Source organism: Megascapheus bottae, chromosome X (assembly GCF_031878675.1).
Source record: "Megascapheus bottae isolate mThoBot1 chromosome X, mThoBot2.hap1, whole genome shotgun sequence".
Lineage (NCBI taxonomy): Eukaryota > Metazoa > Chordata > Mammalia > Rodentia > Geomyidae > Megascapheus > Megascapheus bottae.
The window spans coordinates 37,999,163-38,022,666 of NC_143547.1; the positions used below are offsets into that span (position 1 = coordinate 37,999,163).

General features: G+C 43.4%; 1 protein-coding gene and 1 long non-coding RNA gene across 5 annotated transcripts in view; one reads left to right on the forward strand and one right to left on the reverse strand.

The window, feature by feature from the left end:
• The window catches only part of LOC150040881 (uncharacterized), a 142,456-nt gene that overhangs the window by 25,725 nt on the left and 93,227 nt on the right, over positions 1-23,504 (reverse strand). For all 3 annotated transcript variants that reach the window (XR_016533871.1, XR_016533872.1, XR_016533873.1), the window contains one exon: positions 22,356-22,488. This is a non-coding gene — a long non-coding RNA (uncharacterized LOC150040881). The remainder of the gene's footprint in view (positions 1-22,355; positions 22,489-23,504) is intronic.
• Positions 15,219-22,969, forward strand: LOC150040882 (putative PWWP domain-containing DNA repair factor 4). Of its 2 annotated transcripts, none has more exons than XM_090326739.1 (3): positions 15,219-15,293; positions 17,504-17,605; positions 20,676-22,969. In XM_090326739.1, the coding sequence occupies exon 3, from the start codon at positions 20,874-20,876 to the stop codon at positions 22,899-22,901; it is 2,028 nt and encodes a 675-aa protein (XP_090182865.1). In that variant the 5' UTR covers positions 15,219-15,293; positions 17,504-17,605; positions 20,676-20,873; the 3' UTR covers positions 22,902-22,969. The 2 variants fall into 2 exon arrangements, with proteins under 2 accessions (XP_090182865.1, XP_090182867.1); XM_090326741.1 differs by having other exon boundaries at positions 15,228-15,307.

Below are 23,504 nucleotides of genomic sequence, written 5' to 3' on the forward strand. Positions count from 1 at the left end.
GTTTTGGAAATAGGTAAGACTTTCAGACAGATTGCACTGGGGCCGCTCCAGTCCCCAGGGCTCCTCCACCTATCCCAGCTTCCTGACTGCTTCTCCCTTGTCACACTCAGTGGATTTCTCCAAAGCATTACCTCTGTGATTACAAATGCAGACTTCAGGCCCCTGGGCCTAGATACCAGCCATAGATCCTCTCTTCTTTGGAGAATATTCTCTGATTCTTATAATAACCTAGCAGGCTTAGCTGCCAAATTGGTTTTGTTTTTGTAAAAATGCTGAACCTGCTTGACTACCTGCATGTGGCTTCATCCTTGTGGTTATTGACTGTGGCCATCTTAAGGTGATGCCATACAGTGACTACCACCTGCGTGTGGTGTTTACCTTTAAACACTCAGCCCCATGGAAGGTCAGGGCTGTCAGCCTGAAGCTGGAGAGTGACTCCTAATTCCTTTTGCTGAGTGCTGGTGACTCTACTGCTGGGGTTTTGGGCCACCCCTACAAATGGCTGGAATATTACAATTCTCAATTCCTGAGTTTCCTTTGAGAGACCTGAGCAACCTCATTTTACTTGAGACCTCTTTCTGAAACTAACTCCCTGCCCCACTGCAGTCTTAATATGAGGAAATACGGTAGAAAAAGCCTTGCAGGAACAATTCTCAGAAAGAACAGCAGATAAGGCAGGCTGACCCATAGCTGGATATATGATGTTTTCTTAGGGCAGGCTGACCCATAGATGGATGAATCCCTTTGAAGTTCCTCCCTGCTAACAAATCAGAACTACGTCAGCCATATCAGCCCCTTTTTGAAGTTCTTCCTCAATTAGTGTTAGAGTTGTTTTATGAATTTCCCACAGTATGTAACAATTACTATGATATATGTGAAGTCCCAGCCTACCTTAAAGAAATGTATAAAAATGCTGTAAGCCAAGGCTCGGGGCTGTCAGCGTCACTGGTTGCAGCCATGTGCGCTAGAGACCAGGCTCGAGCTTGCAATAACGACTCTCGTGCTCTTACATGGGATTCGGCTCCTTGGTGGTCTTTGGGGACCCTGAAATCTGGGTACAACACCTTCCCCTCCTTAAGTCATGCCCCAGCAATCAGTGAAGTGGTCTGGCTGAGACCTCACTGGGGTTTGTCATATTGTCACAGGATTCCATGGGGCCTAGTCCTGAAATGACAGGAGTTTCCTTCTGGTTTTGCTGTGGTTTCAAGGACAAAACTTGGTAAGCCATAATGGCCAGCATGCTCATATCCACAATTAGGAAAAGCCCTGATTCATGAGGTTTACTGTAGACTGGAGGACCACTGGAAGGGCGACTGCCCCAGGGGGCAAAAGCAACTCCAGAATCCTGCCCTATCTATAAAAGAGATCATTGGGATGCATGAAGCCCTCAGCTCACTGCCAGATGTTGGCATGATCTTCAAGGGGGCCAAGATGAATCTGGGTGCTTCCTATTTGAGCTTCTACAGTTAAAGTCTATAGAGTGGAGTCCTGGGCTCTGGTAACATTAGAAAAACATAAAATCAGATTTTTGATTGACATTGCAGCATTTTTTTTTACTATCTTCTTTTTTTTTCCTGGGACCCAGAGCCCCCAATAAATCACCATTCTGGGCATATCAGGTGAGCCCCTTAGAATCCTATTTTACTCATTCCCGGACTTCCTCCTGAGGAAATCTCCACTTCTGCCATTTATTCCTGATAATACCAGAAACATAAGCTCCTTTATTAGGAAGAGACTTGTCCCAATTTCAGGGTAATCTGATTTGTCACCTGGGGAGTAGTATTGTCTTCCTCTAAGGGAATTTTCTTTGGCCAGAGGTTAAAAAAAAAAAAGTTGGGATGGCTCAGAAAAACAATACATTTCCCCACAGTACCTGAGGGAGTGGGAGTGGGGGCAATTCTCATCACAAATGCACTACAACAGTAGGAACTCCTGGTTAAATGCTCTAGACTGCATAATACCCCTAACCAGGTAGTAATAAAAGGACTCCATAAGTAGAAGTTGATCTAAGGCCTCCAATTAATAAATGAGGGGGCCATCTACTTCCTTCCCATGGTCCCCAATTTGTACAGTCTCTTGGCATAACTACCACTCACTACTTTGGCTGGGCCCTCAAAGATGCCTTTTTCTCTATCCCCTTACATCCTGATGGTCAGTCTTTGTCTTTGAAGATCCCACTTGAAAGGCTGGGCTTGTTACCTGGACAGTCTTCCCTCAGGGATCAGGGATAGCCCTCATTTATTAATGATGGTCCTGGCACAGGATCTAACTGAATGGACCTACCCCGTGACACTCATTACAATGTGTAGATGACCTGGCCGCTGCCTTTCCATGGAGGATGTGGACTACTGGGTCTTTTCCCAACTTCTCGGCTGATAGAGACTATCCAGTGTTTTAAGACTATCCAGTGTTATATCCAGTGTTTGCCCAACTATGCAAATCCAGGATACTTAATTGGGACTTAATTTATTCCAGGGACATGGAGCCTGGGAAATGATAGGATATAAGCAATAGTGGCTTCCCCACTACCTAAGACCTTAGATCCAAAGGCTGAGTTTAGTTATTAGTTCTGAAAAAAATATATAGTTTATATTTTCACTCAATGTAGCTTTTTATTAGCATATATTAATTGCTCTTATGATAGGTTTCTGATAAAACTTAGATCCTCACACTTTTTCACGCCTATCCCTACCCATTCTTAGACATCCTTCATTCTTAAACTGCTTTCATTGTTCTGTATTTGTGTACATATAGCATATATGGTACTTTGACCACATTCAACCTCTATCACTCTAATTACCCTCTGACTGCCCACTGATAGCCATCTTCCTTCAAAGCCTGTTGTGCAATCATTTTCTTTAGTCTATGTTAATAATGAAAAGGGATTTCTCCCCTGTGCCATTTACTACATACATACTTCATCCTTTACTCAGATCAACTGGCTCTATTGCTGTCTTTCTATGTCCTCCTTACTCCTCTATTTTTTTTTCCATTCTGGGGCTTGAACTCTGCGCCTGGGTGCTGTTCCTGAGCTCTTCAGCTCAAGGCTATTGACCTATCTCTGGGCCTGGGCATTGTCCTTGTGCTCTTCAGCTCAAGGCTACCACCCCATGCCTTGCACTTCTTGTTTTCTAGTGGTTAATTGGAGATAAGAGTCTCTTGATCTTTAGTGCCCAGGCTGGCTTTGAACTGCGATCCTCAGATCTCAGCCTCCTGAGTAGCTAGGATTACAGGAGTGAGCCATCAAGCTTTACTCCTCTATTACTCATTAGATTTCAATGAGTTTAGTTATTATGCCATCTTCATTGATAAACATAATGTGTTTTGAAATGATTCACTCTCCATCATTCTCTTGCCCTCATCCCTCTTCTTCCAAACTATACTATAGCTATAATTATGTGTTATATGTATAATTCTACATCCATATGTTTGTTTTAAAATAATACATTTAAAATTTCACTAGCATCACATATTCCTTTGACTTTACTTATTCAATGATGTTACTATTTCACCAGATGATTTGTGGTGTGAAGATGAAGAAAGTTGTCTGCAAACCCTCTGCCTTCTTTAGTCTTCTGGAATACTTATCTTGGACATGGTTAAATGTTTAGATACTAGTAAACAATTTAAAATGAGTTATTTTTAAATTAATCCTTGTTGGGTTTTTTTTTGCCAGTCCTGGGCTTGAGCTCAGGGCCTGAGCACTGTCCTTGGACTTTCTCAAGGCTAGAGCTCTATCACTTGAGCCTCAGCACCACTTCCGGCTTTTTTCTATGTATGTGGTACCGAGGAATCAAACCCAGGTCTTCATGCATGCTAGGCAAGAACTTTAACCACTAGGCCAAACTCCCAGCCCCAGTTGTTGGTTTATTTTTAATTATATTTTATTTATTTATTTAGCCAGTCCTGGGGCTTGAACTCAGGGCCTTTCTTAAGGCTAGATTAGATATCTACCACTTGAGCCACAGCAGCACCACTTCTGGCTTTTTCTGTGGATGTGGTACCAAGGAATCCAATCCGGGTCTTCATGTATGCTAGGCTAGCACTCTACCACTAGACCAAACTTTCTGCTAATTATATTTTAGGTTATCTTTAAGTAGTTGTACAAACGTGTTAGCATTCAACAAATCTACATATAAGAACAGTGTATCATGATCAATGTCACTCCCTCTTTCTTTCTCCCCCATCCCTCCCAACCTCTCTCCACTCATTCTTAACTTCATAGGATACGCATTGAACACTATTTTTTCTGTCAGTTGTGGGACTTGACCTTCCCTCTTCTGTACTACAAAGGGCTGGAGGCTTGCCAGCCTCACTTATCTTGCCCCACTTGCTCCTGTGCATTACACACACAAGAGAACTGGAAGCAAAACAACTGAAGAGGTAAAAAGATGGAAGAAATACAGCTTAGTATAAGTCAGCCTGAGCTTGCCAAATGTAATAACAGCCCTTCCACAGTAAACAGTACCAATGATAGTGCCAATGAGCTGTGTACAACAGTTAGCAGCAGGAGCAGAGGCAGCAGCAAGCCTGCCTCAGTTACTGCACAAAGTAGTCCATGAGTTTGAAGATGGGTCCACATTTCCCTGTCAAAGCATAGCCCCCGATCTGCAATTTGATGTTACTATGTTAATTAGCCAGTCAGAAAGCTGAAAGAAACCAACAGCCACAGAGGTACAAACAGTAAAGCAATCGATTGAACCACAATATTTCAGAAGTGGCTCATGAAAATTCTCAGCAGTGATTTGTGTCGCCCAATGGGATCTGGAGACACCTTTAGGAAACTTGTGAATTTAAAGCAAATGGCACACAGATGGTTTCATTCAGTGGTCAACCTCAAAATATTACCAGAGAACTCACTGAACCAAATTACTAGCTTACCACACTCTGGCTCAATATGAAATAATGAATGGCCTTTTCATAATATATAGCCCTGTTGTGTAAGCACGGTTAATCATTCTCAGGTATAGGCTCCATTGGTAATAAATGACACTTCCCGCTTACTATGTAGAGTGCCTATGATTCTAATTAATCTGGGGACAAATGTTCAGGCCCTTATGGTTGGGCTAATGGTGACAAGTAAATGCAACTCTAATGCAGCTTAGCCTAAATGGGCTGGCCCAAGGTTGCTAATTTTCAAGTTAACACAAATAAAAGACTAGGTGTATAGAAGTCCGGAGCAGTGAATTCCCAGAATGCATTACAGGCAAGTGGACAAGGTGTGTATTCTGAAAGTTGATGAGGCCAGGAGACCTCTGCACAAAAACAGGAGCTGTAACATACCCAGTATTAAGTGAAACAATCTGGCTAGCAATACACATTCCAATGACAATGCAAATGACAGTGGTAAGAAGCTTACAAAAGGATGGAAATTTTCTAAGGAAAAGGATCAGAATCTGCCACCTCTCAGACAAAGGAGAATATGTGTGTGGGCTAAAATAAGAGGCACTGTGGAGAGGGATGGTAGCACAGAAAGCAGAGGAATGCTTTATAAGGGTAAAGGAACTTGGGAAAGTCAGAGTAGAGATCCAAGAAGAACTGACCAGCACACATCACTACAAAGCCTTCTAAATAGAGCTGCTTAGATCCATGCATCTTATCCAATTGTCATCAGGGAGATATATATATATATTTGCTTGTCCCAGGCCTTGAACTCTTAGACTGCGTGCTGTCCCTGCATTATTTTACTCAAGGTTAGCACTCCAGTAGAGCCACAGCTCCACTTCTGCAATTTTAGTGTTTCATTGGCAATAGGAGTCCTCATAGATTTTCCTGCCTGGGTTGACTCTGAACTGTGATCCTCAGCCTCCTGAGTAGCTAGGATGACAGGCATAAGCCACCAGGGCCTGGTTGGGGAAAATTTCTTTGAAGCATCCCCTCCAGGGGAGTAAAATACTAGAAAATTAGACAGAGCCTCAGGACACTGTGCAACACTGATTTTTAACTCAGGGGCATGTAGAGAGACTAGCCCTAACAGGACACCTCACGTGTATCAGGGTAGAGAAATCCCTGGCCTAGTGTAGCGTGAGGATATTTAGGAGGCTCAAACTGTGGGGATGGAGTAGGCTGGGTATGGGGAAAAATAATTCTGCTTCGAGAAGGAAGATGGCGCCGAGACAATAGGGACGCTGCCTAGCTTTCTCTGACAAAAAGAGAGAACCAGGGAATCCCACGAGCCAACTATCTAAAGAAATCCACAACAACAAACTCAAAAAGCAACGGAGAAGGACTCAAACCAGAAAAGAAATCCAGATAAAGCTCACATCCAACTTTCTCAAAGAATTCGAACGTGAGGACCCCTCCCCCACCTCTCGCCCAAAGCCGCGGAAAGCCGCGCCAGACCAAGCCGCGAACAGCGGCTTGAGCTGGGGCCGGTTCCACGCAGGGAAAGCGGGGGCGGGCATGGGCTCTAACCCAGGGACAGGCGGCAGCAGTGGAGGGCACTAGGCTGGGAGCCCAACGGCTGCAGAAACCAGCACAGAACCGGGCCAGTGAACGGCGGAAGCAGCGGAACCCAGACGCGGAACCAGAACAGCAAGCAACGGAACCCAGACGCAGAACACAGGCGGCGGCAGAGACCCAAGGGGAGTGAAAGACTCCCCACCACCGTGGAGCACCGCAGACGGATGCAGAGGCGTGAGTAATACAGCGCATCCCCAAACACATTGGGAAAGCGGAGCTGGTGCCAAGCAATAGAACTTAACTCAGACCCCAACACCCCGCCCGAGAAAGACTGGCGGGAGCAGGGGGGCAAGGAATCTAGAATCCTGTCTCTCCCCTCAACAGCCCCCTCCCTCAGGCCATTGACTGGAGATTGACAGGCGGGCTTATTGTTTTGGATATAAATCACTTATCAGTGAATAATTAGACTAGTCGGTAACTGCACAAAAAGAAAGAGTGATAACACCAATCAAAACTTGTGAACATCTAGAGTCTGCCAGCTACAGAGGTCTAGGTTGGACATATCTGAAAAACTATAATCGTGTTTAGTATTAATCTTGCTCCCATTTTCAAATGGGCAGAACAAGAAACTCAAGAAAAATGTCAAATCAAGAAACAACATCTCCTACCTCCCCCACCCAATGTAAACAGCCAATGGAACAGTCATTGGCAAACCTAGAGGAGAGCCTTCCAAGTGCTGTACAAATGCAATTAATAAACATCATTAATGAAAAATGTGAAAATATAGAAAGAGATAAGGGAGGAAGCCATAGCTGAACAAGAGGAAACCATAAACAAGGTGATAAGTAAAAAAGAAGAAGCCATAAAGGAGGCCATAATAAAGGCTGTTCAAAGAAAGATGGATGAATTCATAGAATCCACAAATAAAAAGGTGACCGAACTCCAGCAAATGTTCAAAGAAAATAAAGCTACTGAGCTAACCACTCAAATGGAAATCAAGGAGCTAAAGAAATCCATACATGACCTAAAAGAAGAGATGCAAGGCATCAAAAATGAGCAATTAGTAGCAAGGGAGATGAAAAATAAAGTAGATAGCTTTGATAGCAGGTTAGACAATGCAGAGGAGAGAATTTCCGGGGCTGAAGATAATTTAGTTATTATAGAGAAAGAACAGAAAATGAGTCAATCCAAATCTAGGAAAAATGAGAGAGCGCTTCAGGAGGTCCAAGATACAATTAGGAAGCCTAATTTAAGGCTAATTGGTATTGAGGAGGGTCTGGAGAAAGAGGTCAATGGTATTGGAAATATACTTCATGGAATCATCTCAGAGAATTAGCCAAATATCCAGAAGGGCAGACCCATCCAGATACAAGAAGCTTTTAGAACCCCAAACAGACCTGACCAGAAAAGAACATCTCACCGCCATATCGTAATCCGAACTGGATCAGTAGAAACCAAAAAAAGGATCCTAAAGGCAGCCAGGGAAAAGGGTTCAGTAACCTATAAAGGAAAACCAATCAGAATCACCCCAGATTACTCAGCAGAGACCATGCAAGCAAGAAGTGACTGGAAGCATATATGTCATGCCCTTAAGTCAAATAACTACCAACCAAGAATACTGTACCCAGCTAAGCTCTCATTCATAACTGAGGGAACAATAAAAACATTCCATTCCAGGGAAAAGCTGCAACAATATGTCGCAACAAAACCAACACTACAGAGAATTCTGAAAGATGTTCTATACATAGAAAACCAAAATAAATGCAATATAGGGAAAGAAATGGCACCTAAACAGCACACCACCTAAGGACCACAAGAACTGTCAAGACACAGGCCCAAATAAAAGCTTTTAAAAATGGTAGGAACTAATAAATATCTCTCAATCCTAACTCTCAATATCAATGGACTCAACTCTCCAATTAAACGGCATAGGCTGTCTAGTTGGATCAAAAAGCAAGAGCCATCGTACTGCTGTCTTCAAGAGACACATCTTACCCAAAAAAACAAGCATCTTTTGAAAGTGAGAGGTTGGAATAAACTCTATCAAGCTAACGGCCCCCATAAACAGGCTGGAGTTGCCATCCTCATATCAGATAAAATAGACTTCAAACCAAAATTAGTAAGAAAAGACAAAGAAGGTTACTACATACTACTAAAGGGATCTTTCCTCCAGGAAGACATAACGATCCTAAATATTTACACACCCAATCCCGGAGCTCCAAACTTCATCAAGCAAACTTTACTTACACTGAAACCATACATAGATCGAAATACAGTGATTGTCGGTGACTTTAACACACCACTTTCATCTATGGACAGATCAACAAGGCAAAAACTCAACAGAGAAACCTTAGAACTGAACAACTGTATAGAACAACTAGATCTAACAGACATCTGCAGAATATTCCACCCAGCAACAACACAATATACGTTTTTCTCAGCAGCACATGGAACATTTTCCAAAATAGATCACATCTTAGGCCATAAAACAAACCTGGACAGATTCAGAAACACAGAAATTATTCCATGCACACTCTCATACCACAAAGGCATCAAACTGGAACTGAACACACATCTCCACCAACGAAAACCCTGTAACTCATGGAGACTGAACAACACATTGTTGAATCACCAATGGGTCATCGAAGAGATCAGAACAGAAATCCAACAGTTTATGAAATTTAACAGTAAGGAGCACACAAAATACCAACTCCTTTGGGACACAGCAAAGGCAGTACTCAGAGGAAAATTTATAGCGCTGAGTGCCTACAACAACAAGTTGGAAAAATTGCAAACCAACAAGTTAATGTCTCACCTTAAGCTCCTGGAAAAAGAGCAACAAACCAACCCTAATCCCAGTAGAAGAAAGCAAATAATTAAAATCAAAGCAGAATTAAATGATTTGGAATCCAAAAAAACTATAGAAAGAATCAACAAAACAAGGAGTTGGTTCTTTGAAAGAATTAACAAAATTGACAAGCCTTTAGCAAATCTTACCAAAAAAAGAAGAGAGCATATCGAAATAAACAAAATCGCAGATGAAAATGGTAATATCACGACAGAAATTACCAAGATCCAGAATATCATGAGGGAATACTTCTCAAACCTTTATGCCAACAAATTTGAGAATCTAGATGAAACGGATGAATTCCTAGCCAATATTAACATACCCACACTGAACCAAGAAGAACTAAGCCAACTCAACAGGCCTATTTCAAGCTCTGAAATAGAAATGGCAATTAGAGAACTTCCACCTAAGAAAAGCCCTGGGCCAGATGGATTCACAGCTGAATTCTATAAGGTCTTCAAAGCAGAGCTCACACCAATACTCCTCAAGCTCTTCAATGAAATTGAAAATGAAGGTTCCTTACCAAACTCATTCTATGAAGCCAGTATAACCCTCATCCCCAAACCAGACAGAGATTCATCAAAGAAAGAGAACTATAGACCTATATCTTTGATGAACATCGATGCAAAACTTCTCAACAAAATACTGGCCAACCGTCTACAACAACTCATCAAAAAAATTATACACTATGATCAAACTGGATTCATCACAGGGAGGCAAAGCTGGTTCAACATACGCAAATCAATTAATATAATTCAACACATCAACAGGAGCAAGGACAAAAATCACATGATTATCTCAATAGACGCGGAAAGGGAATTTGACAAGATCCAACACCCCTTTATGTTAAAAGCTCTGGAGAAACTAGGACTCCATGGAACATTCCTCAATGTAATAAAGGCTGTGTATGAGAAACCTACTGCTAGTATTACACTTAATGGTGAAAATCTAAAGCCATTCCCTCTAAAATCAGGAACGAGACAAGGATGCCCACTCTCTCCATTACTCTTTAACATAGTACTAGAATTCCTAGCCAGTGCAATAAGGCAAGAAGCAAGCATAAAGGGGATCCAAGTAGGGAAAGAGGAAATAAAACTATCCCTCTTTGCAGATGACATGATTCTGTATTTAAAGAATCCTATAGACTCCACTCCCAAGCTCCTTGAGCTGATTCAAAGCTTTGGAAGAGTAGCAGGCTATAAAATCAACCCTCAAAAATCAACTGCCTTCCTTTATGCCAACAGTGAGAGGAACGAGGCAATAATCAGGAAAGCAACTCCTTTCACAATAGCCTCAAAGAAAATAAAGTACCTAGGTATTAGCTTAACTAAGAATGTAAAGGACCTTTTTGACGAAAACTTTAAAACCCTAAAAAAGGAAATTAAAGCAGAACTAAGGAAATGGAAAAACCTCCCATGCTCCTGGATTGGAAGAATCAACATTGTGAAAATGACAATCTTGCCAAGAGCTATCTACAAATTCAATGCAATACCCATCAACATCCCAATGTCATTCTTTAAAGAAATAGAAGAGGCAATCCAAAATTTCATATGGAATAATAAAAGACCCCGTATAGCAAAAACACTTCTTAGCAGAAAGAACAGCGCTGGAGGAATTTCAATCCCAAACTTTAGACTCTATTACAGAGCTATAATTCTCAAAACAGCTTGGTACTGGCACAGGAACAGGCCTGAAGACCAATGGAATAGAACTGAGGACCCAGATATTAAACCACAGACCTATGGCCACCTAATCTTTGACAAGGGAGCCAAAAAATAGAATGGAAGAAAGACAGCCTCTTCAACAAGTTGTGCTGGCAGAACTGGTTAAGCACCTGCAGAAAACTAAAGCTGGATCCTTTTTTGTCACCTTGCACTAAAATTAACTCCAAATGGATCAAAGACCTGGAGGTAAAAGCTGACACACTGAAAACTCTACAGGAAGGAATAGGAGATACACTAGGCCTCCTTGGCACAGGTCGAAACTTTCTTAATAAGGACCAAGAATCACAACAAATCAGAGAAAGGCTGGATAAGTGGGACTGCATTAAACTGCAGAGCTTTTGTATGGCAAAGGACATAGCTAGTAAACTAATCAGGAAGCCTACATAGTGGGAAAAGATCTTCACCAACCAAACAACGGACAAAGGCCTCATATCTAAAATATATCAACAACTCAAAAAATTGAATCACTCCAAAACTAACCTCCAAAGTAACAACCATCCCATTAAAAAATGGGCCAAAGACTTAAAGAGAGTCTTCTCTGAAGAAGAAACAAAAATGGCCTATAGACACATGAAGAAATGCTCAACATCTCTGGTCATAAAAGAAATGCAAATCAAAACAACTCTAAGATTCCACCTCACTCCAGCTAGAATGGCCAGGATCAGGAAAACGAATGACAACAGATGCTGGAGGGGATGTGGCCAGGAGGGGTCACTACTACACTGTTGGTGGGAGTGCAAACTCGTTCAACCACTATGGAAAGCAGTGTGGCAGTGCCTCAAAAGGCTAAACATAGAACTCCCCTATGACCCAGCAATTCCACTACTTGGCATTTACCCAACCACCCAGAAACAAGGACATACTAAACCCACTAGCACAACAATGTTCATTGCAGCACTATTCACCATAGCAAAGATATGGAACCAACCTAGATGTCCCTCCGTTGATGAGTGGATCAACAAGTTGTGGTATTTGTACACAATGGAATTCTATGCTGCTGTCAGAAAGAATGACATTGCCCCATTTGTTAGGAAATGGAAAGACTTAGAAAAAATCATATTAAGTGAAGTAAGCTAGACTCAAAGGAACTTAGGCTCAATGGTTTCCCTCATTCGTCATAATCAGTAGAAACCTTGGGCTCTACTAGCAGAGATTTGTAATAGAGCAAAATCTTGATACATAAGGACATATAATGTGAAGCTAATTGAAAGGACTTCCAGGATAGTGAAACAAAAGCCATATAATGAATGATTGTTGTCCTTAACGTACTATGTTCTCTCTCATCTCCTTTGCTGTCCCTTGGTTATCTCATATTGGTATAGTGTCTCACTTTTGTATCTAATATATTGAAGTTATTTGTATTTGGATATTTGAAATTTGATAGGGAAGGGGGGAAAACCAAGACGGGTGGGGGGTTTGGGGGGGGGAGGGATACGGGTACCAAGACATGTGAAAGGGTATCAATGTATGTGAATTAATGCACCTTCTATCTGGCAAATATCATGTAACCCTTTTATTAATTACAATAAAAAAATTAAAAAAAATAATTCTGCTTTTACAGGAGCGAACAAGAGCAATTCCTTTGGGAATTACAGCCAGCTAAACATGGGATGATTCACAAAAGAACAAACATCTCTATTTGCATGAATTTGTGCCTTCTCTTTCTTTCCCTTAATTTGTCTAAGTATCTATCAATCTTGTCTATCTTGTGAAAGTACCAAACTTTTCATGAGTTTTTGTATTTTCCCTTTAGCTTCTACTTCATCAATGTCTGCCCTGATCTCTATTATCAACATTCATCTAGGGGATTGGGTTGGGTTTGTTCAAATCTTCTTCTGAAAGCTTGAGTTATGCTAATACTGATCTAAGATCTAACTTTTTTTTTGTCAGTCGTGGGGCTTGAACTCTGGTCCTGGATGCTGCACCTTACCCCCACCCCAGGTGTTCAGCTCAAGGCTAGCGCTCTACCATTTGAGCCACAGCGCCACTTCTGGGGTTCTGGTGGTTAATTAGAGATAAGAGTCTCAGGACTTTTGTGCCTGGGCTGGCTTTGAACAGTGATCCTCAGATCTCAGCCTGCTGAGCAGTTAGGATTACAGGCATGAGCCACTGACACCCGTCTCTTTAAACTTTTTAAATGTCTTCTTACATTTTTTCTTTTAAATCTGGGATTGACTTAAAAATCAACTTGACAAATACTTTTTTTTTGCCAGTCCTGGGCCTTGAACTCAGGGCCTGAGCAGTGTCCTTGGGCTTTCTCAAGGCCAGTGCTCTACCACTTGAGCCACAGCACCATTTCTGCTTTTTTCTATGTATGCGGTACCGAGGAATCAAACCCAGGTCTTTGTGCTAAACTCCGGCCTGACAAATACTTTTAACATAATTGCACCAGGAAAGTTCCTTAGCCGCAGAGGAAATTATAGATAATGTTAATATCTTTTGTGGCATTTTGAAGGAATCTTACCCAGAAGTGTGATATTGTACAAAATTGTATACATATGTAAATTGTGCTAAATGTGGGTTGAGATCACAGACTTTATGCATATATTTCAGCCATTTACTATCCTAAATCCAAATGAAATGGTGAAACTATTTTTGGAGTATTAACTCGGTAACATTTCACATTTCATCAAAGTCGGGTAATTACATACCTTCTAAAGGACTTTTGTATTCTTAGTTTTAACAATAAAATTTCAAAAGAGAGAACTCCCAACCATCTTAGGGACAATTTAGGCTAGTTGCTGAAAACAAGTACTATCCTACAGGGCTTGAGTTTTAACAAAGATCAAAACTTTCCAAGAAAGCACTTTACCCGGATGAGGAGGTATCAGATGCCCTTCAAGAATGGGCGGCTGCCCAGGTTCCCTACAGTGCCCAATTAGAGTCCCGAGGGGTTAAAAAGCTACAGTGGGCCCGGTGCATGGCCTAGTGGTAGAGTGCTTGCCTAACATGCACAAAGCCCTGAGTTCAATTCCTCGGTACTACATGCACAGAAAAAGCCGGAAGTGGTGCTGTGACTCAAGTGGTAGAGTGCTAGCCTTGAGAAAGCCCAAGGACAGTGCCCAGGCCCTGAGCTCAAGAGTCAGGACTGGCAAAAAAAAAAAAGTTGTAGTGCTTCCAATGGTAATTGGGCCTCCAGTTTAAGCTGGCCAGCTTTCAGTAGATAGTCCCCAAGTATCTCTCCTTGGTAGGATATCTGAGGTGGCTTCCTGGAAGTCTGGCTTCCTGGAAGTCTGACTTCCTGGAGTCAGACTTGGTACAGGTGAGAATAAAGGGAAGAGACAGTTACTTCTTTCTCTTAGCAGCAGGCACCCTGGAGAGAACAATGAGCAAAGAGCTTATGTTCATGCTTCTAAGACACTTACAAGAGCCTACAAACAGGGAGATTCACTCAGTTGGACAGAAAGGCAGACAGACCGATCAACCAGGGCCACATGGAGTCAGAGGTGGGAGACAGATAGGAAAAAAGAGAGGGGAGGATAGCATCCTTTACCCATAAGCAGGACACATTACCTGTCTCATAAGTAAGCTATCAGTCCTCCAGATCTTTCTTGATGCTGTCATTTGACCTGGAGTAACCTTCTGATACTCAGTTCCATCTAACCTGGCTACCAGGCTGTCATTGTTGGAAGCCTCTATGAGTGCCTCCATTCCCATGCTTTTGGGGGGGGGGCCCAGATCTCATCTACTGATCATAAATATCTCTACTAGTGGTTTTTTCCTCTGATGGGCTGGGTTTCTGACTCTGTATATCCATGTGTGATGTGTACTAATAACTCAAGAAATAGTACTTAGTGGCTAGAGTGGTCATTGTCTTGTAAAAGAAGCCAGGAAATGACTGCCAGAGAGTTAGAATTCAAGAAATGAACTCAGCAGACTGAAAGTATGGCAGAGCAGTGTATCATACAGGAAAAAAAAAGAATATATACATCTATTCCTAGAGCTAGGGGTGTGACTGTTGTAGTTGAGTATCTGTCTAGCAAGCACAAAGAAGCACAAAGTTCAAATACCAGTGTGGTCAAAACTGAAATGCACCCAGTAAATATCGTGTGTCTACTATAAGCTAGATTCCAGGATGCTCTGAGGCTAAAGAGGATAGTGTGGCATTGAAGTGTCTAAAATAGAAAGAAACTCTGACATTAGTACTTCCTGGTTTTGCTTAAGAACTGACATCACAGAACACTTTCTTATGACATTTTGGTTTCTTTGACAACCAGAGAAGTCATTGTCTGCTCAGTGCAAACATTTCACATGGATACTCACGGAGGTGGAAGGATGGGATGACTTAGGAGTTTCAATCCTAGGTGTTTGCTGTCAATGTGAGTATGAACACGTGAGTATATGCTGGGAATGTGTATGCTCTTCAATGTGACATTAAGGGCTCTCATCCCTCCTGTTTGTTAGAGAGGGTGGTGACTTCTGATGAACCAGGACAGAGAAGACCTACCTCTGTCTCATTGTCCTAAGGCAACATCTGTTGTTTGAAGGCTTGCTCAACTGAGTTCTTTAAAGTGAGGTCCCCAAATATTTTTATTTTAATTTCTTTTTTTTCTCTCCCCCCACCCCAGTCCTAGGGCTTGAACTCTAGGCCTCACAGCACCACTTTGGCTTTGTTTGTAATTAACTGGACATGAGAGTCTCATAGTTTTTCCTCCCTGGGTTGGCTTTGAACTTCGATTCTCAGATCTCAATCTCCTGAGTAGCCAGGATTATAAGAATAAGCCACTTGTGTCCAGCCTCAAATATTTTAATGGTTTTTTTTTTTTTTGCAAGTTCAGGGGCTTGAACTCAGGGCCTGGGCACTGTCCTTGGACACTTTTTGATCAAGGCTAGTGTTTTGCCACTTGAGCCACAGCACCAGTTCTGGCTTTTTCTATGTATGGGGTACTGAGGAATCGAACCCAGGGCTTCATGAATGCTAGGTAAGCACTCTACTACTAAGCCACTTTCCCAGCCCTTTAATGATGCTTTTCTTTCCCCATGATTGTAACACATATCCTTGGGAATGGCATCATTTGTCATTTCTCAATTGTTTATAATAGTGATTTTTTTTTTGCATGCCTGTAATCCTAGCTTCTCAGGAGGCGGAGATCTCAGGATTGAGGTTCAAAACCAGTTCATGAGACACTTATCTCCAATAAACTATCAGAAAACCGGAAGTGGCACAGTGGTTCAAAGTGGTGGAGCACTAGAACTGGGAGTTTGGCCTAGTGGTAGAGTGCTTCCCTGGCATGCACGAAGACCCAGGTTCGATTCCTTGGCAGCACCATACATAGGAAAAAAGCCAGAAGTGGTGCTGTGGTTCAAGTGGTAGAGAGCTGGCCTTGAGAAAAGCCCAAGGACAATTCTCAGGCCTGAGTTCAAGCCGCAGGACGCCACCCCCCCCCCCTGAAAAAAAAGTGGTGGAGCACTACCCTTGAGCTCAAGAGCTCAGGGACAGTGCCAAGGGACAGTGGCAAGGCCTGGAGTTCAAGCCCAACAACCAAAAAAAAAAAGTCAGAAAGAGGAAAAAGATTTTTTGTTTTGCTGATTTTGGGGCTTGAACTCAGGGCCTGGACTCCATCCCTGAAAAGTTAATCAGATATAAAATCTTAGGCTGGGCAGGGAGTTTGGCCTAGTGGTAGAGTGCTTGCCTAGCATGCACGAAGACTCAGGTTCGATTTCTTAGTACCACATACATAGAAAAAAAGTGAGAAATGGTGCTGAGGCTCAAGTGGTAGAGCTCTGGCCTTGAGAAAGTCCAAGGATAGTGCTCAGGCCCTGAGCTCAAGCCCAGGACTGGCAAAAAAATAATAAAAAAAATAAGGGTGATGGAGGGGGTAGATTAATGAGAATATAATGTAAGCATGAGGACATCTTATCACGAACAATCCCCTTCTCCCCTTACTGGCACAGGTAAGTATACTAATTTTTAAAAAAGAAATAGTCAGGTGACAGTGGCTTACTTCTATAATACTAGCTTCTGAGGAGGCTGAAATTTGAGGATCTGTGTTTGAAACTAGCCTGGAAAGGAAATTCTGAGAGAAATTCACCTTTAACCATCAAAAAGCTGAACATAGAGCTGTTGCTCAAGTGGTAGAGTACTAGCCTCCAGCCAGAAAAGCTCTGGGACATTGCCAAGACACCAAGTTCAAGCCCTAGGAGTGACACAAAACATACATATATATAATGAATAAAAATTTTGCAGCATGTGGACTCATTTGCTTGCAGAGTGTGTTCCTCTGTGACTAAAAATTCTTAAATATTAGGCTTTTCCACCCATGTTTTCAAAATCACTGAAAACATGGATATTTGAAGTATAGAAGTAGAGAGGGAGTGGGTGTGCATTCTGTACAACCTCTAGCTATCTGGTATTTCTAACACATGTGCATGTATGTGCATCTATTTCTGTGTATCTCAGTATGTGTGTATGTTTGCACATGCCTTCACTTAGGGTTGGGGCTGTGGTCCCAGGTGCTCAGGCATGGCTGCTTTGTGGGAGGGGGTGGCTGAGTCGTTAATCCTTCTCCTCTTTGTTCTATGAACTCAGCTGACAGCCATATATTGAATTTGGTTAATCAGAAGACAGAAAACCTGTCTGAAGACACACTCTCACCTGAGAAACATTTTGTGAAGACTGCATCTTAAACAGGTATAGTTCTTTCTCTTTAGACATTTCATATTCCTTCTACCAGGACTTGTGACCAAAGGCATGCCTATCTGAATTTACATATGAAGCAGTCACTTTACATGGGAGCAATGTATCTTTTAAAGTGAGTAAGTCTGGGCTGGGAGTGTGGCCTAGTAGCAGAGTGCTTGTACTGTGACTCAAGTGGTAGAGTGCTAACCTAGAAAAAACCCAAGGACAGTGACTGGGCCCTGAATTCAAGCCCCAGGACTGGATAAATAAATAAATAAAATAAATAAATAAATAAAAAGTCAGTAAGTCTGAGCAAAAGTAGAGCAGTGAGTTAAGGTGCATACTGTACACTGAGTAAAGAAAAGCACAGTGCATCCTGCCATGTGTTTGGGGATGGGAAAGTGGGTAGAGAAAGATTGAAAGAAAGGTTGCATGGTCTGACCTTCACATTTCTGTAGAGTAGGACTAATCAGTAGATAAGATTCGGACACTTAGTGGGCAACCGCAGTGTTGAGACATGAAAAAGGACATTCAAAAGAAGACATGACCCAACATACTCTTGCATTAGCATCTATAGATTCATGTGCAGCAGGAATGAGCATGCATCAGGATCCAGACCGTGCAGCACATATACCCTTACATTAAAAAACAGAATGGGTGATGGCTCACACCTGTAATCCTAGCTACTCAGAAGGCTGAACTGAGGCTCATGGTTCAAAGCCAGCCCGGGCATTAAAGTTCGAAAGACTCTTATTTCCAAATAACCACTAGAAAACTGGAAGTGGGTGGGGCTTGATTCAAGGGTAGGGTGGTAGCCTTGAGCTGAAGAGCTCAGGGACAGTGCCCAGGTCCCGAGTTCAATCCCCTGAACTGACAGAGAGGGGGAGAGAGGGGGGGAGAGAGATGAGGGGAGGAGAGAGGGGAGAGAGACGGGGGAGAGACAGGGGAAACAGGTGGGGGGAGAGGGGGGGAGAGGGGGAAGATGGGGAAGATGGGGGAGGGGGAGAGATAGAGGGGAGGGAGAGGGGAAGGGGGAGAGAAAGGGAGGGAGGGGAGCGTGGGGGGGAGAGAGGTGGGGGGAGAGGGGGGAGAGAGACTGGGGAGACAGGTGGGGGGAGAGTGGGGAGGGGGAGAGAAAGGGAGGGGGAGGGGAGAGAGGGGGAGGGGAGAGAGGGGTTAGAGAGAGGGGGAGAGAGACTGGGGAGACAGGTGGGGAGAGGGAGGGAGGGGGAGAGGGGAGAGAGGGGAGAGGGGAGAGAGGGGAGAGAGAGGGAAGAGGGGGGAGAAGGGGAGGGAGGAGGGAGAGGGAGGGGGGAGAGAGACTGGGAGAGAGAGGGGGGAGAGAGACTGGGAGAGAGGGGGGAGAGAGCGGGGGAGGGGGGAGGGGAGAGAGGGGAGAGAGAGGGAAGAGGGGGGAGAAGGGGAGGGAGGAGGGAGAGGGAGGGGGGAGAGAGACTGGGAGAGAGAGGGGGGAGAGAGACTGGGAGAGAGAGGGGGGAGAGAGCGGGGGAGGGGGGAGGGGAGAGAGGGGGAGAAGCTGGGCTGTGAATGTGGCTTAGGGCTTACTGGTAGAGTGCTTGCCTAACATGCATGAAACCCTGAGTTTGATTCTTCAGTACCATATAAACAGAAAAAGCTGGAAGTGGTGCTGTGGCTCAAATGGTGGAATATTAGCCTTGAGCAAAAAAAGCTCAGAGATAGTAGCCAGGCCCTGAGTTCAGCCCCCAGGACTGGAAAAAAAAAGAATGCCCTGAACACATCATCAAGACAGGGGTAGGTCCCACTATTCTAAGATAGGAAAGACACCCTTCCATGACACAGCCAGAGAGAGAAATATTATGAGATATGAAAGATGTAAGAAACTAAGCTTGGTGCTGAGAATGTGGCTTAGAGGTAGAGAGCTTGCCTAGCAGGCACAAAGCCCTGGGTTCGATTCCTCAATACCACATACATAGAAGCCAGAAGCAGCGCTGTGTGGCTCAAGTGGTAGATTGGTAGCCTTGTGGAAAAAAAAAAAAGGAAGGAAGGAAGGAAGCCTTGAGGAAAAAAGAAAAGAAAAAAAAAGAGAGAGAGCTGGGAGTTTGGTCTAGTGGTAGAGTCCTTGCCTAGCATTCATGAAGACCTAGGTTTGATTCCTTGGTACAAAATACATAGAAAAAGCCTGAAGTGGTGCTGAGACTCAAGGCGTAGAGTTCTAGCCTTGAGAAAGTCCAAGGACAGTGCTCAGACCCTGAGCTCATGCCCAGGACTGGTAAAAGAAAAAAAAAAGAAAGGAAGAAAGAAAAAAGAAAGAAAGAAAGAAAAGAAAAAAAAGAAAGAAAGAAAGAAAGGAAAAGAAAAAAAAGAAGAAAGAAAGAAAGAAGAAAAGAAAAGGAGCTCAGGAACAGTTCCAGGCCCCAGGACTCAAAAAAAAAATTAAGCAGATAATCTGAATATGCTCTGAGGTCGGGGAAGGGAAAATCATCGCATTGAGGCCCAGTCAATGTGTGCAGAAGACAGACTCAGGTCCCCTAGGGTAGGCAGGGCAGCCCTAGTATTCTAGAAAAGGGAGAAAGAGGGGGCTGGGAGTTTAGCCTAGTGGTAGAGTGCTTGCTTAGCAAGCACAAAGAGTTGGGTTCGATTCCTCAATACCACATACATAGAAGAAGCTGGAGGTAGTGCTGTGGCTCAAGTGGCAGAGCTCTAGCTTTGAGAAAGCCCACGGACAGTGTTCAGGCCCTGAGTTCAAGCTCAGTAACTGGCGAAAAAGGCGGGGGGAGAGAAAGAAAGAAACAAGGTATTTATCAAGAAGGAAGGCCAAGAAGCCTCAAAGGCATTGAGTGCATTAAGAGCAATCAGACCTGCCAAAATACTCACCTGTCCTCCAGATGCTCCACTATACACAGCTCTCACAGTTGAGACGAAACATTGAGTTTATCCCTTCTGCATTTCCTCTAAGTACTTGCCATCTGTCTGTCCCCTGGTGTAGGACATGCTTTCTTATTTATCTACTTTCCTGTCTCTCTCAGAAGGGATCTTCTCCCTTCCACCAAAGGTCATGGCTTTTCTGACTCAACTCTGCTTTCCCTTTTCCACATTGCAGTGTACTGGTACAATCTATGCTGAGACCATGAGTTACAGTGTCTCCAAGACGCTCCAGGAGAGCCCTTGTAAACCTGGAACCCTGGCTTATGGTCAGGGAAAGGAGCTGTGAAATGGCTCCCTGAAAATCTCAGGAGCTTCAGTAGCAACAGGGTCTCAGCCTTTTTAAATCACCTCCCGCCATCTGACTCCAGGCATAATGGATGCATCCCAGTATATTCTATGCAACTGGAAAGAATACTTATGGCCAGCAAAGGTGGTACCTATCCCAGGCCCCCCCACAACAAACAAGTGGGGAAGGGAATTGCCCATCAAAGTACAAATCCTCAGTATTGATGAAAAAATGCAAGTGGAAAGTAGAGATGTAATGGACCTCACTGAAGCTGGCATTGAAGCCATTGCCTCTTCAGTCGGGGTAAGGTTGAGGATCACCGATCCTCCCGTAGATGTTCACTGGAAAGCTACTGGCCCAGCTGGCCAGTTAAGGCTCTATAGAAAAGCTCTTCGACTCGCACTTGATATTCTGTATTGCAGAAAACTAGCTGAGCAAAGGAAAGCTAGGAAGCCTGCAAAAACCAAGCTCAAGTCATCTAGCACACAGAATAGCCTTGCCCTTGTGTATGGCCCTTACAGTCGCAGGAAGCGTAGGAGGCGCAAACTCTACTATACACCCAAACTTAGGAAACAACAATACTTAAGATCCCAGAGGGCGTGGCTTTCTGGGAGTGGGCCTGTCAAAAGCTCCAGTAAGTTCAACCAAGTATCCACGCCTGTGAGAGCTGTAGATGAAAATGAAAACAAAGAAAAGTCCATGATCTCAATACCTGGATCCTGTCATCACCCTGTGGTCTGGGAAGGACCAGAGGACAAAGTTTCATTACCAGCTGTGTCTATTAAGCCAACTGTCATCCTGGGCAAGCTCAAAAATCCGAGTAAGAAGAGAGAGGATGCTGGCTGTGAGACCACAGCTTCTGATCTCTGCAAGATCACTGCTTCCCCTGAGAGCATAGAAGACCCAGGAGAGAGCACCACAAAAATAACAAGCTTCAAACGGGAAGCAGCATCCCCTGAACCCCTGAATTCCAAGATACCTGATTTGCTTCCTACCATACACCAAAAGAAGTGCCAAGATTTAATTTCGAAGAGAGCAGGAAAGAAATTTGAATCTCCCGAGATTAAGGATGTAGCTACCAAGAAGAATGCTGGTAGAAAACGAGAAGCCCAAGCCAAAAGGAAGGCTCTTAAAGGGAAGATGCAACCCATTAAAAGAGGATCGTTCGTCTGGTTTAGGCTCCATGGGCATCCATTTTGGCCAGGTGTGGTGAAACGTGTCACTCAAACCACAAAGATGGCTAGGGTAATAATGATTGAGGGCAACATGTGCCCTAAACAAAGGGGTATTCCAGTCCATCTTTGCAGACTGAAGCCCCTGGACTGTGAAGAGAAAGCTACACTTGTGAGGAGAGCCAGCAAAACCTATAGCCTTGGCATGTCCTGGTGCCTCTCCCTCATTAGCCAATACCAAGAAGAGGTAACTAAGAGGTCTTTCCTGGGCTCATTTTTCTATTATTTTGCCACTGATGCCAGCTATGCAGCTCGCCAGGCCCTGGAAGACAATGACTACATTGATTTTCCGAAGATAAAATACACTGAACTAGAAGATTCTGATGAGGAGACCAACCTGGACGGGAAGAGAATCCGAAGGAAACTTCTCCCTGATCGCATGAAGGCTGTTCGAGACAGAGATAACCGGAAGCTGGTAGACTTCATCGTGAAGAAGAAGGGAGCTGACCAACACCTCCAGGATATCATAACTGGAAGAAAAGAGTCGACATGGCTGAAAACCTTTTTGAAACCACGCAAGTCCTTAGTTTGCATTGAAACATATCTGGAGGATGACGAGCAAACCTACGAGGTTGCCAAACACTTACAGAAAGTATATGAGGAAACAGACAAGATCATGCTTCATCTCGTAAGAGGTGACAAAGAAAGCTTCGTTATGGAAGTGCTTCTTCCAGAAGCAATGATTTATTCAATTGCTAAGGTGGATGAGCTTAGTTATCAGAAGGCTGAAAAGAAGTACCTGCAAGGCCCACCAGTGCACTACCGGGAGAAGGCAGAATTTGACCAGAAAGTTTTAAAGGAGAGGAGGAGAAGATTAGAAATCACTACAACACCATTCCTGTGTCCAATCGAATTACTGGGTGGGACACCAGTATATCTGTAATGATTTACTCCCATCTTTGGAATGAATATACCTAAGATCTATATATTTGAGATACTGGGAATATAAACATTTACAATGTATTGATTTGTGTCTTGCCTTAGTGTGTGGGTGTTGTGTTCATGACATTACTCTTTCTTTTCCATCTTTCTTTTCTTCCTTCTTCCCTCTCTTTTTCTCCCTCTTCTTTCCTTCCTCTTCCTGTCTCCTTCTCTCTTTCTCCTTTCCTTCCTTTTTTTCTTTCTTTCCTTCCTTCTCTCCCTTCTCCTATTTCTCTCTTTGATTTTCCCTCCCTCCCTCCCATCTATCTGTCTCTCTGTTTGTCTGTCTGGCTATCATCTATCTTTTTCTGGTGCCTATCTCAGGGATTCAACTGGTCCTGGGTTCTGTCCTTGAACTTTTTAGCTCAAGGCTATCACTCATACAGCCACAGCTCTATTTCTGGCTATTTTGATCATCAATAACACATGTGAGACAGACCGGATGAGTCTGAGAAAAAGAGAAAAGCAGCTGGGAACAAAGCTCAGAGACAGCCTCAAAGACCATGGGAATCACAGAGAAATGGAGGAGAGATAGATATAGAGACAGGGATGGGACCAAGAGACT